At 36.5% G+C, this 14,771-nt stretch overlaps 1 protein-coding gene across 1 annotated transcript in view; it reads right to left on the bottom strand.

Moving 5' to 3' along the window:
• Positions 1-14,771, bottom strand: part of Faf1 (Fas-associated factor 1) — a 287,334-nt gene that overhangs the window by 230,853 nt on the left and 41,710 nt on the right. Inside the window, exons 3-4 of the mRNA NM_007983.2 lie at positions 12,306-12,352; positions 5,516-5,718 (exon numbers count right to left, since the gene is read on the bottom strand). Coding sequence (NP_032009.2) covers positions 5,516-5,718; positions 12,306-12,352 — 250 coding nt within the window. The remainder of the gene's footprint in view (positions 1-5,515; positions 5,719-12,305; positions 12,353-14,771) is intronic.

Below are 14,771 nucleotides of genomic sequence, written 5' to 3'. Positions count from 1 at the left end.
GGTGTTTGTGATATTGGTTTCTGGGAAAGAGTCAGAAAATCTCCCCAGCAACCATATTCGGGGCCAATCCGGAGTGCTGCACCTTCATTAGACTCTTTCCTTGTTTCCTTCCCATACCCATTTCTTGAGGAATCAATCATTTTAGAATAGATATTGTTTAGATCTGGAAATCCCCTACTCCCCCCTTCTCCTTTCCCCCCTGAGGGCCTATAAAAACTGGGACCTCTTTCCCCTCGAGGTCGACTCCTCTACCCCTGCGTGGGATATGAGTCGTCCCCAGAGCTCTGGCTTTCCCCAAATAAAGCCTCATGTGGTTTGCATCAAGCTCGGTCTATCGTGAGTTCTTGGATGTCCGCTATTGTCCTGAGGCCTGAGCAAGGGGCTCCTTTTCGGAGTCTTTCACCCTATTTGAGGACTGAGAGTATTCTTAAATGTTAGACAGATTCATTCATGAAGTCATGAGGTTTTCTTGCCAAGTGGGGTGGCGCACGCCTTTAATCCCAGCACTCGGGAGGCAGAGGCAGGCGAATTTCTGAGTTCGAGGCCAGCCTGGTCTAAAGAGTGAGTTCTAGGACAACCAGAGCTGTAGAAAACCCTGTCTAAAAATGGAAGAAAAGAAAGAAAAAGAAAAAGAAAAAGAAAAAAAAGAAAAAGAAGAAAAAAAGAAAAAAAAGAAAAAGAAAAAAAGAAAAAAAAGAAAAAGAAAAAAAGAAAAAGAAAAAAAGAAAAAAAAAAGAAAACCCTGTCTAGAAAAAAAAATTACACATATGAATAGAGCGTATACACACTTATATACAAATCTTAGTCAATGTTATATCTTCAGGTATCTCTTTCCTTTCCAATATGGATAATCTATGTTTTCACTATTCTTCTTGTTAATTATAGTGTAGTGGCTATTCCTGGTTGTCAACTTGACTATATTTGGAATGAACTACAATCCAGAATTGGAAAGCTCACCAGTGACCCTTATCTGGAGGCTTGGAGATCCTTATCTGGATCTTGGTATGGAGATCTTGAGGCATTGTGGCTATGGATTAGATTAGATCTCCGAGTTCAAGGTCATCCGGGATTAAAGGTGTGGTGGAACACACCTTTAATCTGGGCTACACCTTCTGCTGGAGACAATATAAGGACATTGGAAGAAGGGAGTCTTGCTCTTGCTCCTTTGCCTGCTTGCTGTGTGAGACTGAGTAACCGCTAGATCCTTGGACTTCCATTCACAGATACTACTGAACCATTGTTGGGAATTAACTGCAGACTGTAAGTCATCAATAAATTCCTTTACTATATAGAGACTGTCCATAAGTTCTGTGACTCTAGAGAACTCTGACTAATACACATAGCAAGAAGATTACTGATTTTTATTAACCTCAAAATAAACCCTTTACATTTCATTCCTTCCCCCTATGACTTATAAATTTTCTAGTTTATTAACTTCAGCTCTGATACACAGTGTTTTCTTCCTGTGCATCATATGTCTTAACAGTCTTGTGACATATAAAATGCATGAACACACTACTGTGTGCATTTCCTCCTTTAATAGAAAAAAATAATTGTTGTGGGGAAAAAAAACATATAAAAATTAACAAAAGAAAAGGCCTGAGGCCCAGCATTCCAAGGCAGAGGGAGGCAGCCTGGTCTACATAACAAGCTCCCAGACAGACAAGGCAACAAGGCTACACAAGAAATGCTGCCTCAAAAAAAAAAAAAAAAAAAAAAAAAAAAAAAAAACACATTGAATAAAAGGAAGGAAGGGAGGGAGGGAGGAAGAGAGGGAGGGAGGGAGGAGCATGCTTGAAAAAATTTGAAGAAAATGAAAATATTAGGAAAAATGTCTATTTTAATTCTTGTCTTGCTTGAAAGACAATAAATGCTGACATGATGGATAAAGCTGAAAGAACAATATTAAAAGTATAATGAAAAGGTTTTTAACAAAACAACAATCAAACTGAGCACAGTGGGAAGCCAGAATGAAGAAAGAGGAGGACACTTATTTCTTCATATATTTCCCTATTTAAAATAAACACAGTATTTTAAAATGTAAATCTAGAGAGAGAAATAGCTCATTTGAGAAAATACCCAAAGAAGTTGCGATCAGTCTACTGATAGATATCTATATATCCAAGCTCACTGTAGTAAAGAAATGAAAATAACCTAAATGCCAATCAACATATGAATGAGTATTGTTTAATATGGTATGTGTATGTATGCAATGGAACAGTATTCATCCTTAAACAAGAACAAAATTCTGTATTTGCAATAAGAATAAATATGGGAGATATTATGCTAAATGAAATAAGTCAAACACAAACTAACAATTATGCATAACCAAGCTATATGTGAAATCTAAGAAAGAAACCATACAGAAATACAGTAGAAGGTGATTACTACAGTCTAGGAGAAAATTAAGGTTGAGGAAAAAGCTGGCAAGAAAAGGGGAAGTTTCAGACAAAGGAACAAAGGGGTGGGAAGAATAATTCCAAATAATCTACTGAACACTATAGTGATTATTGTTAATAATATATTTCACATTACAAAATAGCTTTTTAAAGTGAATTTTAAATTTTCTTAACACAAATCAATGATAAGTACATGAGATCAATGTTAACTAACCTGAGTTGTTCATTCTACAATGTATATATGAACAGCAGCATCACATTATACTCCATGCATAGATATATGTGTGTGTGTGTATGTATGTATTTAAAAAAGTTAGTCAAGATGACAAAACTAAAGATATATTTCAATTATGTTTTAAATAAAAAACTAATATTAAGATCACAGTTCAATTTATATTCAATGTGCTGCTAACTCAAGATTAAAAATTACACTTTGTTGGGATACAATATCTGACAAAAAGTTAACAAGTTCTGTACAGATAAACCAATAGTAACAAACGTTCACTGTCTATACTCCTCAATAGTAAAGTCTATGATGATCTACCGTACACACTTGCCCATCATTTTACCCTCACAGCATCTCTGCAAGGCACGGAAGACGATCATGCTCCCTGTTTTTGCAATCACTGTAACAACAACAACCTCCTCCCAAAAAGATTCACTTGGTGATTATTAATTATTCTTAAGATATGTCTGAGGCTCTGGAGTGCTTCAGTCACACTGCTAATCTGATTCACAGGGTTAAGATCAAAAAAGTAGTTCAGAGATTCTGGGCAAAACTAGTTTTAAAACACGTAAACTTCAGAGTGAAATTGCATGTGGTAAATGCTTTAAATGTTTATATTTTCAAGCTCATTTTTTTAAAGTACAATGATACTCAAGATAATAAACATAGCTTTTTAAAAGTAGATTAAAAGCATGTGGGCGGGAGAAACAAATGACTCAACATGCTAAATGGAGCTAGAAAACTCAGGTTTGTTCATAGCACTGATAGAAAAAACTTCATTAAACAAATAACTGGCACAAAATCCATTGGTAGATCCTGGACACACAGTAATACATAAAAATCTCTGCCCTCAGAATATCACATTATTTTATTCAGGAAGTACTTTATAAAAGGGCAAGTCCTTTAAAATGTCTTTAAATTATTCAAAATTAGAAAACAAAACTCAGAAGGTTTTAGGTATAAAACCGAAATAAACCAGTAACCAGCGCAGCTACCACTAGGTGTCACTCTAGTATAACTTTTTTGACTGAATTTAGCCTTCCTTTTTTTCATCTTGTTCCATCTACCAGGTAATAAAAAACAAAACAACAACAAAAGCATTATCTTAATGAGCATCATTTTTCTACAAAGAAATTAACATTTGTTCAATTCCTGAAAACAGTAAGACAGTTTACTGCAAGTCAGAAAATTTGGTATGTCTATTTTAAAATGTTCTATTATGGGTAGTTAATCTATATAAACCCTACTTTCTCTTCTTGAAGCCACTCACTCATCCCCTCAATAGATATGACTGTGTCAAATACTATGACTGGAGAAAGAATTTTAAAATAAGACCTGGTCTTCTAAGATTGAAAAGTAAACATTCATAAGGAAAACCTTAAACACAAAGAAAGAACTGATATTTAAGATTCATTTTTAAAGTATTCAAATTACCACATCCATGGAAGTTAACTGTGTCACAGGAGAAAATTATATATGAGATCTTGAAGCTTAAGGAGGAGGTTTGCACAAAAGTAAAGCTAACACAATGTGAGAAACAGGGAGTAACTTAAATACACACTAGGGATTGTGTGTTGGAAAAAGTGCACCAGTCTCACAGAAAATATAAATGAATACATGTAAATTACATAAAGAAATCAATTTGCTTACACATCAAAGAAACCTTTTCCTGAACTGAAAAGGAGTTGAAAACAGAAGAGATTCAAACAATAAGTGACACAACTCTTAGAATTTAGGAAATCAATCGCAGCAAAAGAACAACATTCTATCAAGTCCCAAATATTATCCACTAGCATGCCTTCCATATTTATACCAAATGTAAGTAAGGAGAAGGCTCACAAGTCCTAATTGGCATCCATTTCATTGTGAGAGAATAACTGCAATCCAGAACAAATAGAACCAGACTGTGAAGAAATGCATGAGTAACACCTATCATGCAATATTTGCCCTATATAGATCACTTTGGATGAATTATAGTAGGTGACTGTAACAATAATAATTAAAGAAATAGAGGTCATGAGCTAAAGAGAGCAGAGAACATGGGAAAAGTTAAAGAGGGTAAAAGGGACATAAACACTTTCATGTATGAAAGTCTCACAAAAATTAAAATCTTAATTTAAAACACAGTATCTAGAAGCAGAGCTTTTAAGGGGTAAATTAGGCAAAGAGATTATTATTAAAATGCTTAACAAAGCAAGTCCATCCCTTTTGCCCTTCCTGCCTTCTGTCATGTAAGGTCATGATACTTTACTCCCTTCAGGGAATAAAGCACAATTCTATCCTAGAAGCAGACAGAAGGTAACACCAAACTGTGATTATGTGCCTTAGTCTTAAGACTTCCCTGCAGAAATATAAGAAAATTAATTTTAATGTTTAATAAAATTACTTATGCTTATGTAGTCTTTTGTGGCAGCACAAAACAGACACAGCAGTATGAAACAATAGGAACAGTACGAGTATGCTTTAGTGGCAGAGATGGTATACAGTGAACTCAAATTAAATTCCAGTATTTTTTTTGAAGCTGCTAGACGTTTAGTTTACAGCAATCCAAAACAGTACAAACCAGAGCTGTGAATATGGCTCAGTGGTCAAGTGTTTGTCAAGTATGTGCAGTGCCTTTGAGAAAATACTTTGTAATGGCAAAAGCACTCAAAAATAACAGCAACAATTTAAGAAGTTAAAATAGTACACCAAAAATGATTCTTGAACTTACCTTAATATCACAATGTATATTCAAATTAAGAGCACAATACCTATTTGAGAAAGTACCCAGTTCAATGTGTTTCTTTCCCTTCTTGTTGATAGTCAACTCAAAGGAAAAGAATTATGTAAACTTGGAACTTGCCTAAAGAATTATTCATTTATGAAGGCTTATGAGGGTAATTCTTACCAACAGTACAGCTGTCTTCAAGTACCACATCAACATTTCTGTCTCTGTATTCAACTCTGAAGTCTAGCATTCGAGGCTGCCTTTCTACAATCTGCCTGGATGGCATTACAGGTCGAAACGCTGAAGAAGAGGGAGTTGAAGCTGGAGCAGGGTGACTTGCTGGATCAAATGTGGGTCCTGGCATGGTCTCACCTCCAAAGTCACTAAAATGTTGACAGAAAGAAGAAATGATCTCTGCTTCATTACACAGACTCATCAAGGACCATCTCCATTGGCCCTTGCATATTATTCCTATCAATTTGATACACTTGTGGTAAAGCCAAGTTCTCTTTCTTTTAACAAATCTTTAACAATGGCTAATGGCCACGTTATTTTCCCTGTCATTCTCGCTTTTCTATTCTAACTAATACTATTATATCATTTACAATTAGATTTTTGCCTTATGGTACCACGTTAGTCAAGTGTCAAATGACAATTAAAAAGTATCTTAGGCTGGTAAGATGCCTCAGTGGGTAAGGGCTCTTGCTGAGAGGCCTGATGACCTCAGTCCCATCCCAGGAACATATATAATAGAGAAGAGAACTAACTCCTCTAAGCTTCCCTCTGGATACCGACACACACACTTACTTTTGAAAACAGGTACTTTCCAGTCACTCTCAATGACTCAGTATTTGATATTTGACTTGCTATTTCTATCACAAACACTGTTTTGAAACTTTTTTAAATTTTCTCTTTTATCTCATTCCTGGTTTTAAAAGTTTTCTTAAGAAAAAACAAGCTATCAAAGAAGATTTTACTTACTCCTAAATCTACAATCTAACCCACATATGTGCTCTCTCTCTCTCTCTCTCATAACATAGAGGGGATATCTTCTCCCTATGTGTACAAAATCTACTCAGTTTAATCTAGAGATCAGCCCCATACACACTCCTTTATAGTATCTTTGGCACTTTGGTATACAATTTCACTATGTTCAATCTTTGCTTCCTAACAAAAACTAAGCGACTAAAATGATGAAGTGGATGAGTAACTCTTGTAAAGAGAATGACAACGACTGTTATGTATAAGATCTCCTTCTGACTAATGCAGTTACAGAAGAAAGGGCAAGCCCAGTTCATAGTATTCAACTGAGGTCATGAAAGTACAAAGTTCTGAGTATGGCCTTTCAAAAGTTTATTTTTTCTAACAGGTGTGACCTTGCTGAGAATGGGTTCAATTGATCTGGGATTACAGTGGAAATTGAACATACACTTTCTAAGTCTCTTGTGAAAATTATGGTACGATTTTAGAAGGAATGAGATCCCAAAAAAGTAGAATAAAAGATACCAGGGTAGACTCATATGAAAGAATCTTTTTTTTTTTTTTTTAAAGATTTATTTATTTATTATATGTAAGTACACTGTAGCTGTCTTCAGACATACCAGAAGAGGGAGTCAGATCTTGTTAGGGATGGTTGTGAGCCACCATGTGGTTGCTGGGATTTGAACTCAGGACCTTTGGAAGAGCAGTCGGGTGCTCTTACCTGCTGAGCCATCTCACCAGCCCGAAAGAATCTTTTTTGTTGTTTTGTTTTGTTTGTTTGTTTGTTTGTTTTTCGAGACAGGGTTTCTCTGTGTAGCCCTGGCTGTCCTGGAACTCACTTTGTAGACCAGGCTGGCCTTGAACTCAGAAACCCACCTGCCTCTGCCTCCCCAGTGCTGGGATTAAAGGCGTGTGTCACGAGACCCGGCTGAAAGAATCTTAAACTCTGAAACCTCTGAGCCTTTTATGTTCATACTCCCACAACTAAGAAGACCAAGTAACTTCTGACTGCTTAGAAACTCTTACGTTTCTTCCTTGGGGTAGTTATCTTGAAAAGGAAGTCCTATTTCCATCACATACCCTTAACAGTCCCCATTGCCTCAGATTTACACATACTAAACAAAGAGTTTTAACTGAGAGGTTCTTTATATCCAAAGCAAATGTAACTTTGAAAATTATGAGTAAAATCATAGAGATGGAAATACTAACAACAATGTTTAACTCAAAACTATTTTCATAAGGAAAAATACAATTTGAGCAATTGTGAGTACTTCTAAGAGTCTGTTCACATACCAAAAAAAAAAAAAAAAACCCAACAACAACTGTTCTCATGAGGGGCAGAGGAAGGAAGGAACCTGGGTAGAAGAGGGGACAGGGAGGGGAAAAGAGGAACATGATCAGGTGGGGAGGGGGAATCAGGAGTGAAGTCCTGAGTGCCAGCAGAATGAATAGAAACAGGCAACCTGGGGTGGGGGCGTTCTAGAATGTCCTGGGAAGTAAGACCTGGGAGGTGAGAAACTCTCAGGACTCAAAGGGAGGGACTTTGGCTGAAGTACTGTACAGTGGGGAGAGGGAACTTATAGAGTCCACCTACAGTAAAGGGACAGGACATCAAGTAGAAGGATGGGGTTTACATGCCTCAGCCAAAAGTTCTGACCCAGAATTGTCCTTCAGGAACTACAGGGACAAAAAATGGAAAAGAACCTGAGAGAAAGGAAGTCCAGTGATAGGCCCAAATTGGGATCCAGCTCAAGGGGAGGTACAGGGCCTGACACTACTACTGATTGTAAAGTGTGCTTGCAGACTGGAGCCTAGCATGGCTGCCCTCAGAGAGGCCCAACAAGCAGCTAAAAGAGTCAGATGCAGATACCCAACCAATGGAAAGAAGCCAGGGACCCTTATGGTTGAATTAGGGAAAGGCTGGAAGAAGTTATGAAGGAGGGTGACTCCATAGGAAGACCAGCAGTCTCAACTGACCTGGACTCTGGAGATCTCTCAGATACTGAGCCACCAACCCAGCAGCATACACTAGCTGGTCTGAGGCCCCCAACACAAATACAGCAGAGAACTGCCTGATCTGGCCTCAGTGAGAGAAGATGCACCTAAACACTGAGAGAGCCTTGAGACCACAGGTGCAGTGAAGCCTGGCAGGGAGGAGGGGGCATTCTCTTGGAGAAGGGGGAGGAGGAATGGGATGGGGACTGTCAGAGGGCTGAGCGGGAGGGGAATAGAGACTGGACTGTAAAACAAACAAACTAACAAACAAAAGCTTAAAAATAATTAAAAGCAAAAAAACAAGCTAAAAACAAATAAAACCTCTTCTAAAAAATATGCATAGAGGGTGATGTTCAAATCTGCCAAGAATATTAGAAGAGGCTCAGATAATTAAACAGATAAGCATGCTACAGTTTATGTATGTATATATGTATGTATGTGTAGAGATAGCTCTGAGCTTTCTTTTTTTTAGCTCTGACATCCTCCTCCTGCTTCCACCAAGTGAAAACGGTAGGCAACTATTTGACAACCTCCTTTACAAAAGGTGTACCTTTCTCTCTTCCTCTTTCCATCACCAGCCTCTGGTCAGCTTGCTTACCTACCCTGCTGTTTTTCAATTAAAAGCCCCCAAGATTAAAATGGTCCTCAAGAGTTTAAAAAAAAAAAAGGTGAGTGTATATTGTTAACTTACAGACACCCTACATCTATTAACAAATAATTGTCACATACTTCTATTCTCTATGATTGATTTGAAAAGCACCATGGCAAATATAGAATACATAGCACCTGTACTTTGATTTCTTAAAGTTTACATCAATTATCCCATTCATAATTGGACAGAGACACGCTGAACCAGAAAACTCTCCCTACACCAACATCATGCTGAACCATCGACATCAAGTCACTTCATGCCTTATTATCCTTAACTATAAACAAGGATAACAGTGTCTGTCTTTATTAATACCTACCAAAATAACTACTGTACTATTTCAACTTTCTTACCCAAAGGAAAGTATCTCAAAGCACAAGGCCATACTTTCTGATCTTCCCAAAAAAAAAAAAAGGAACAATAAAGAAATGTTAATTTCCCTTTGTAATTTTTAAAACCATATTTACTTGTTTGTATATTTGTTTGTCTGTGGGAGAAGGGTGCACATGTGGCACACACACCAAAGTAGATCCAGCAATGATCATATAGAGGTCAGTGGACAAACTATGGGAGCTGGTCCTTTCTTTGCACTATGAGGATTCCAAGAATAAACTCCAAAGAGTTTTATAACTTCAAGATAACTACATATCAACACATCTAACATTGCTCAGCAACTATTTACTATTAAAACTTCTATAACTCATGATAGTATTTTATAACATACAATTTTCAAGATATATAAATAGGATAGATAATGTGATGGTTATTTTTAATTATTAACTTGACACAATCTAGAATTCCCTGAGAAAAGATGCTCAATACAAGACTACCTAGATCAGATTGGCCTCTAGGCACCCCTGTAAGGGACTGTCTTGATTATATTAGCTGATATGAGAAGATCCAGCCTAAAAGTGGACAGCACCCTTTTGTGGGTTTGGGTCCTAGACTGTAAGTCAGAGTGGATTAAAGCAAGGTGACCAGCAAGCATGCACACACTTATCCCTCCCTGCTTTTGATAGTGGATGTAATGTGATTGGCTGTTTTAAGCTCCTGCTGCCTTCACCTCCCTGTTATGATAAGACTATAACCTGGAATTGTAGCCTAAAATAAGCCCTTTCTCCTGTAAGTTACTTTCATTGGGATATTTTATCTCAACAAGAAAAATGAAGCTGAGATACATAGAAATACATATTTCTAAAGTATTTGGTTCTGTTCTTCTATTAAAGTATAAGCCAAGAATTGAGTCTATATAAGCTACATTTATTTAATTTAAATCACTTACAAAGCAATTACCTTTAAATGACCACATACACATCTAGCACTGTGTCATCTAAACTATGGAAAAGGACAAGAAGCCTTTTTATTTTCCTTTGTCAGCACACACAGAGCCATTTTCAGTTAGGAAAATCCACAATGATTTTAAAACTAAAAAACATAGGAAGAAAATAGGTACAGCTTACTAGAGACGACTTTTTTCTTATACAAGCATTTTCATTCCTCATTAAAAACAAAGATAGCTAATAAAACACCCACTCTTATCGAATTGAGACCCTAAACACTATAGTATTTACTACAGGATAGTAAATTTCTCATCATTTAAAAAAAAATAAGCAAAACCATCATTTGTAAAAAGAGAGATAGAACATTTCCATGGGAAAAGAAATTTCTACGATAGCAAAGGCTATGAAATGTAAGATAAGTCCAATGTGTCTTCAGAAGCCACTGGCTAAAACCTCCAAAGGAAACAATAGCACAAAATGCGGTAACAGCATTTATTCAAGATGAAATTGGAGTGCTATTTAGTAGTCTAAAACTTCCTAAATCAAGCTTATAAAGTTGAGCATGAAGGAAGTTCCTATAATTATCTGGCTTGTTTTTCTGGACAAGAGTTTTAATACAGCTAACTGAATGTTCGCTTCCAACCAAAAACAACAAAAAGCTGCTACTACAGACTTTGGCTATCAGCCATATTTACTCTGGATCAAACATGAGACAAATTTTTAAGGGGGAGTTGGAAAATAGCTTTCCATTAATCATTAAGAGTGGCATGGGCATCAAACAGACTTTTTCTTCCATCCTAAATATAGTTTCCTACCAAGTATAACACAATTTTACATTCAGGTTGAATTTTTTTATGCTATTAAACAGCACTTTTCTTTCTCTCCACAACTATTCCTAGTCCCCTATTCCTGTTTTCCTCATCTGCACTTAGCAAGTCATATTTCTATGACTTAGAAGTCCCAGTCACAAAAAACTCAAACCAAGAGTCTGAACTGAGAATTAAACTATGCTTGGAAAAAAAAACTGTTTCTATCTCCTATGACTTTATACTAAGTCATTTTAATCCAGAATTTTAATCCCACTTTAAGAAGAAAAAAAAATCACCCACTTCTTTTTAAATATATTTTAAAACATTATAATTCTTTTTCAAAAATCATCTTTCAATTTTACCTTTGTGTCTTTGGACACAAAGCCAATAACACCAATCCATAGGTTATCACTGGATATTTCATGTACAGTAATATTTCGGAGCTCTGGAATGTGTCATTAGTAAAGAGTTACTGAAATTGTTACAGGCTGTCCAGAGTTAGAAGCCAACTAGGGAAGGGGAACGACCTGTAGTAAGCTTGAAGGTAAAGCCTGACCTGTCAGGGGAAATCTGCAGCTATGGAGTCCTGTCTTCTTTTCAGTTCCTTCCAGTTTGACTAAAAGGATGATTTGGAAAAATTCACTTGAAAAGTTGTTATTATCTAACTAGCAAAAAATATAGATATTTTTTATAGTTAAAATAAGAACCCCCATGCCTATCACACCAGCACTTAGGAGATGAAATAGGAGAAAGAATAATTGAAGGCCAGACGTAGCTACCTAAGCAGATGAGTATATATGAGACTTTGCTCCAAAAAAGCAAGGGAGTGGGTATTGCAAACTTTAGAGAATTACCTACATTAGAGAACTAGCTAGCAAATGATACAAAAGAATAATGCCTGTATTATTGACCAAAGGTCTAAACCTCCAATCAGGGTGATTCCAGGAGCTAGCGATAATAGATGGCTTGGCCACTGAAGCGGCTGCACTGCAGAAGACTTGGATTTGGTGCCCAGCAGTCACATGAGAGCTTACAAGCATCTTCAGTTCCGGTTCCAGGGTATCAATGCTGACTTCAGGCCTGACTCTGCTGGCACTGCATGCAAATGCTACACTTACAAATATGCAAGCAAACACTCATACACATAAAATAAAAATAAAACTTCCTTTTAAAAGATAAACCAAAAAATTGGTAACTTTTTCTTCTCCATCTGATAAACTGTCATCAAATTATTAAATGTTTTATTTATAACATACCTTTGTAGAATGCCATTTTCCTGTGGTATTACACCATTAATAGCTGCCTGCAATGAAAAAAACAAAAGAGAATTTAACAAAATAGGTAACTTAACCAGTGGACTGAATAATACCATAAGAGGAAATAAATATACCTTGAAATATTTATTTAAACAAAATACTGAATTGTTCCCTTAGTGATAAGCATCTTCTGTTAAGTGCTTCTACTTTACCATAATAAAATACAGTATTGGGGGGACAGGACTATGTCAAATAACAACGGCCCCACATGGACCAATCAGTATGAACTCTCCAAGTTGGACCTTGAGTAAACTCAACTTGAAATGACTGAAACTATGTTCTTCTAACAAAACTACTCAAAAGGTCATTTTCTTTTTTAAGTCAACTGTTGGACCAATTGTTCACTGACTTCCCTAATAGCCTGATTCTTCAAGTGTTCTTTTAAATCTGTGAGCCTTTCTTCATACTGATAATTTCTGCTTCCTACCTCCCCATTCCCACACATCTACTTTATATTCAAATGATTCAAGTATAATCTGAGATTTTAAAAGGTGAGTTGTGGGCTGGAGAGATAGCTCAGAGCACTGGTTAAAAGCAGTGACTGCTCTTCCAAAGGTCATGAGTTCAAATCCCAGCAACCACATGGTGGCTCACAACCATCTCTTATGGGATCTGATGCCTGTCTGAAGACAGCTACAGTGTACTTATATATAATAAATAAGTAAATCTTTAAAAAAAAAAAAGAGTTACCAGACTTATTATATATAAATGCAACTAAATACTAAAACTAATACATTTCAAGTACACAATTTGTACACAAATAAAAAAGGATTTCAAACACCATTTGAAAACCAAAATGATAAATGCATTTCTATGAGGCAATATATATTATAAGCAGATCAATTTAATAGTATAACTCTTGCAAGTTCCATGTTTGGAAAACTTATAAAAGAGAGGAATAATTACTGCAATATTAGCATTGTTTCATCAGCTATCCACTTTTTTCCACCTGTGGAAAATACTGGGAGTACAGAAATCATTAGATTTTTGTTCAAGTTGTTTCTAAACAGTATGTCAAACTAGTTTCAAACTACCTAGGTAACAGATACTTAATCCATGGGTCACTAGTATTTTAGCATCACTGAGCCCTTCACCCACTCCAGCAGATCATCGATGGAGTCTATGTTGGGGTGAGCCAACTCCTGGCCCCCAATCTAGGCCTGGATGGAAACTAAACTGGCCAGCCCAGCAGCTCTCCAGCTCCACAAACCAGAGCCAGCTCTACTGTGCTGCCCAGGTGAGGGACAGAGCCAGCTCTCCTGCATCAACGCCACCAAAGCCAGATCGCCAATGCTTCCCAAGAGAAGGAACGGGGCCAGCTCTCCTGATCGTGGTGGTCATGTTGCCAGTTTTTTAAAATGTGGAGAGATTTTTACCATTACTTTTTTTTTCTTTTTAAGAAATAGAGCAAGTAGATATTTAAGAGAAGCTGAGTTACTAAAAACAATGAAATATAAAAATAAACATATCTGAAATACAAAAACTGCTAAAACATCAAATTTAAAATAAGTCAAATAAAACTTCAAAAATATTTTCATTAAAAAGATAAAAACAGCCGGGCGTGGTGGCACACGCCTTTAATCCCAACACTTGGGAGGCAGAGGCAGGTGAATTTCTGAGTTCCAGAGTGAGTTCCAGGACAGCTAAGGCTACAAAGAGAAACCCTGTCTCAAAAAACAAAACAAAATAAAAAAGAAGGAGGAGGAGGAGGAGGAGAAGCAGAAGAAGATGATGATGATGATATATCAATATGGGCTGGAGAAGTGGCTCAGCAGTTAAGAGCACTCACTATTCTTCCAGAGGTCCTGAGTTTAATTCCGAGCAACCATATGGTGGCTCACAACCATCTAAAATGGGATCTAAGCCGGGAGTGGTGGCGCACGCCTTTAATCCCAGCACTTGGGGGGCAGAGGCAGGTGGATTTCTGAGATCGAGGCCAGCCTGGTCTACAAAGTGAGTTCCAGGACAGCCAGGGCTATACAGAGAAACCCTGTCTCAAGCAAATAAATAAATAAATAAATAAATAAATAAATAAATAAATAAATAAATAAATAAAATGGGATCTATTCCTCAGTTTTGGTGTGTTTAAAGACAGGACACTCGTATACATAAAATAAATAAATAAGCTTAAAAAATAAATATCAACACATATGAATTTATATATTAACATCTTTCTTTAAAACATAAAACTATAAGCTAAAACTTTATTTATTTGAAGATTTATTTCTACTGAATAGCACTGTGCTTTTCAAAATTGGTGGCAATAAGTAAATTTTAAAAATTATGTAGGAATTTTAACTACTACATACTATTTTCTTTTCCAAGTACACACTGATGTATGTCAATCAATCTTTGGAAACAGCAGAAAGATCTATGAAGTCATCACATTTACAGGTGTTGCTGAAA

The sequence above is a fragment of the Mus musculus genome, chromosome 4 (genome assembly GCF_000001635.26).
Source record: "Mus musculus strain C57BL/6J chromosome 4, GRCm38.p6 C57BL/6J".
Lineage (NCBI taxonomy): Eukaryota > Metazoa > Chordata > Mammalia > Rodentia > Muridae > Mus > Mus musculus.
This window is presented reverse-complemented; position numbering and strand designations above follow the sequence as displayed.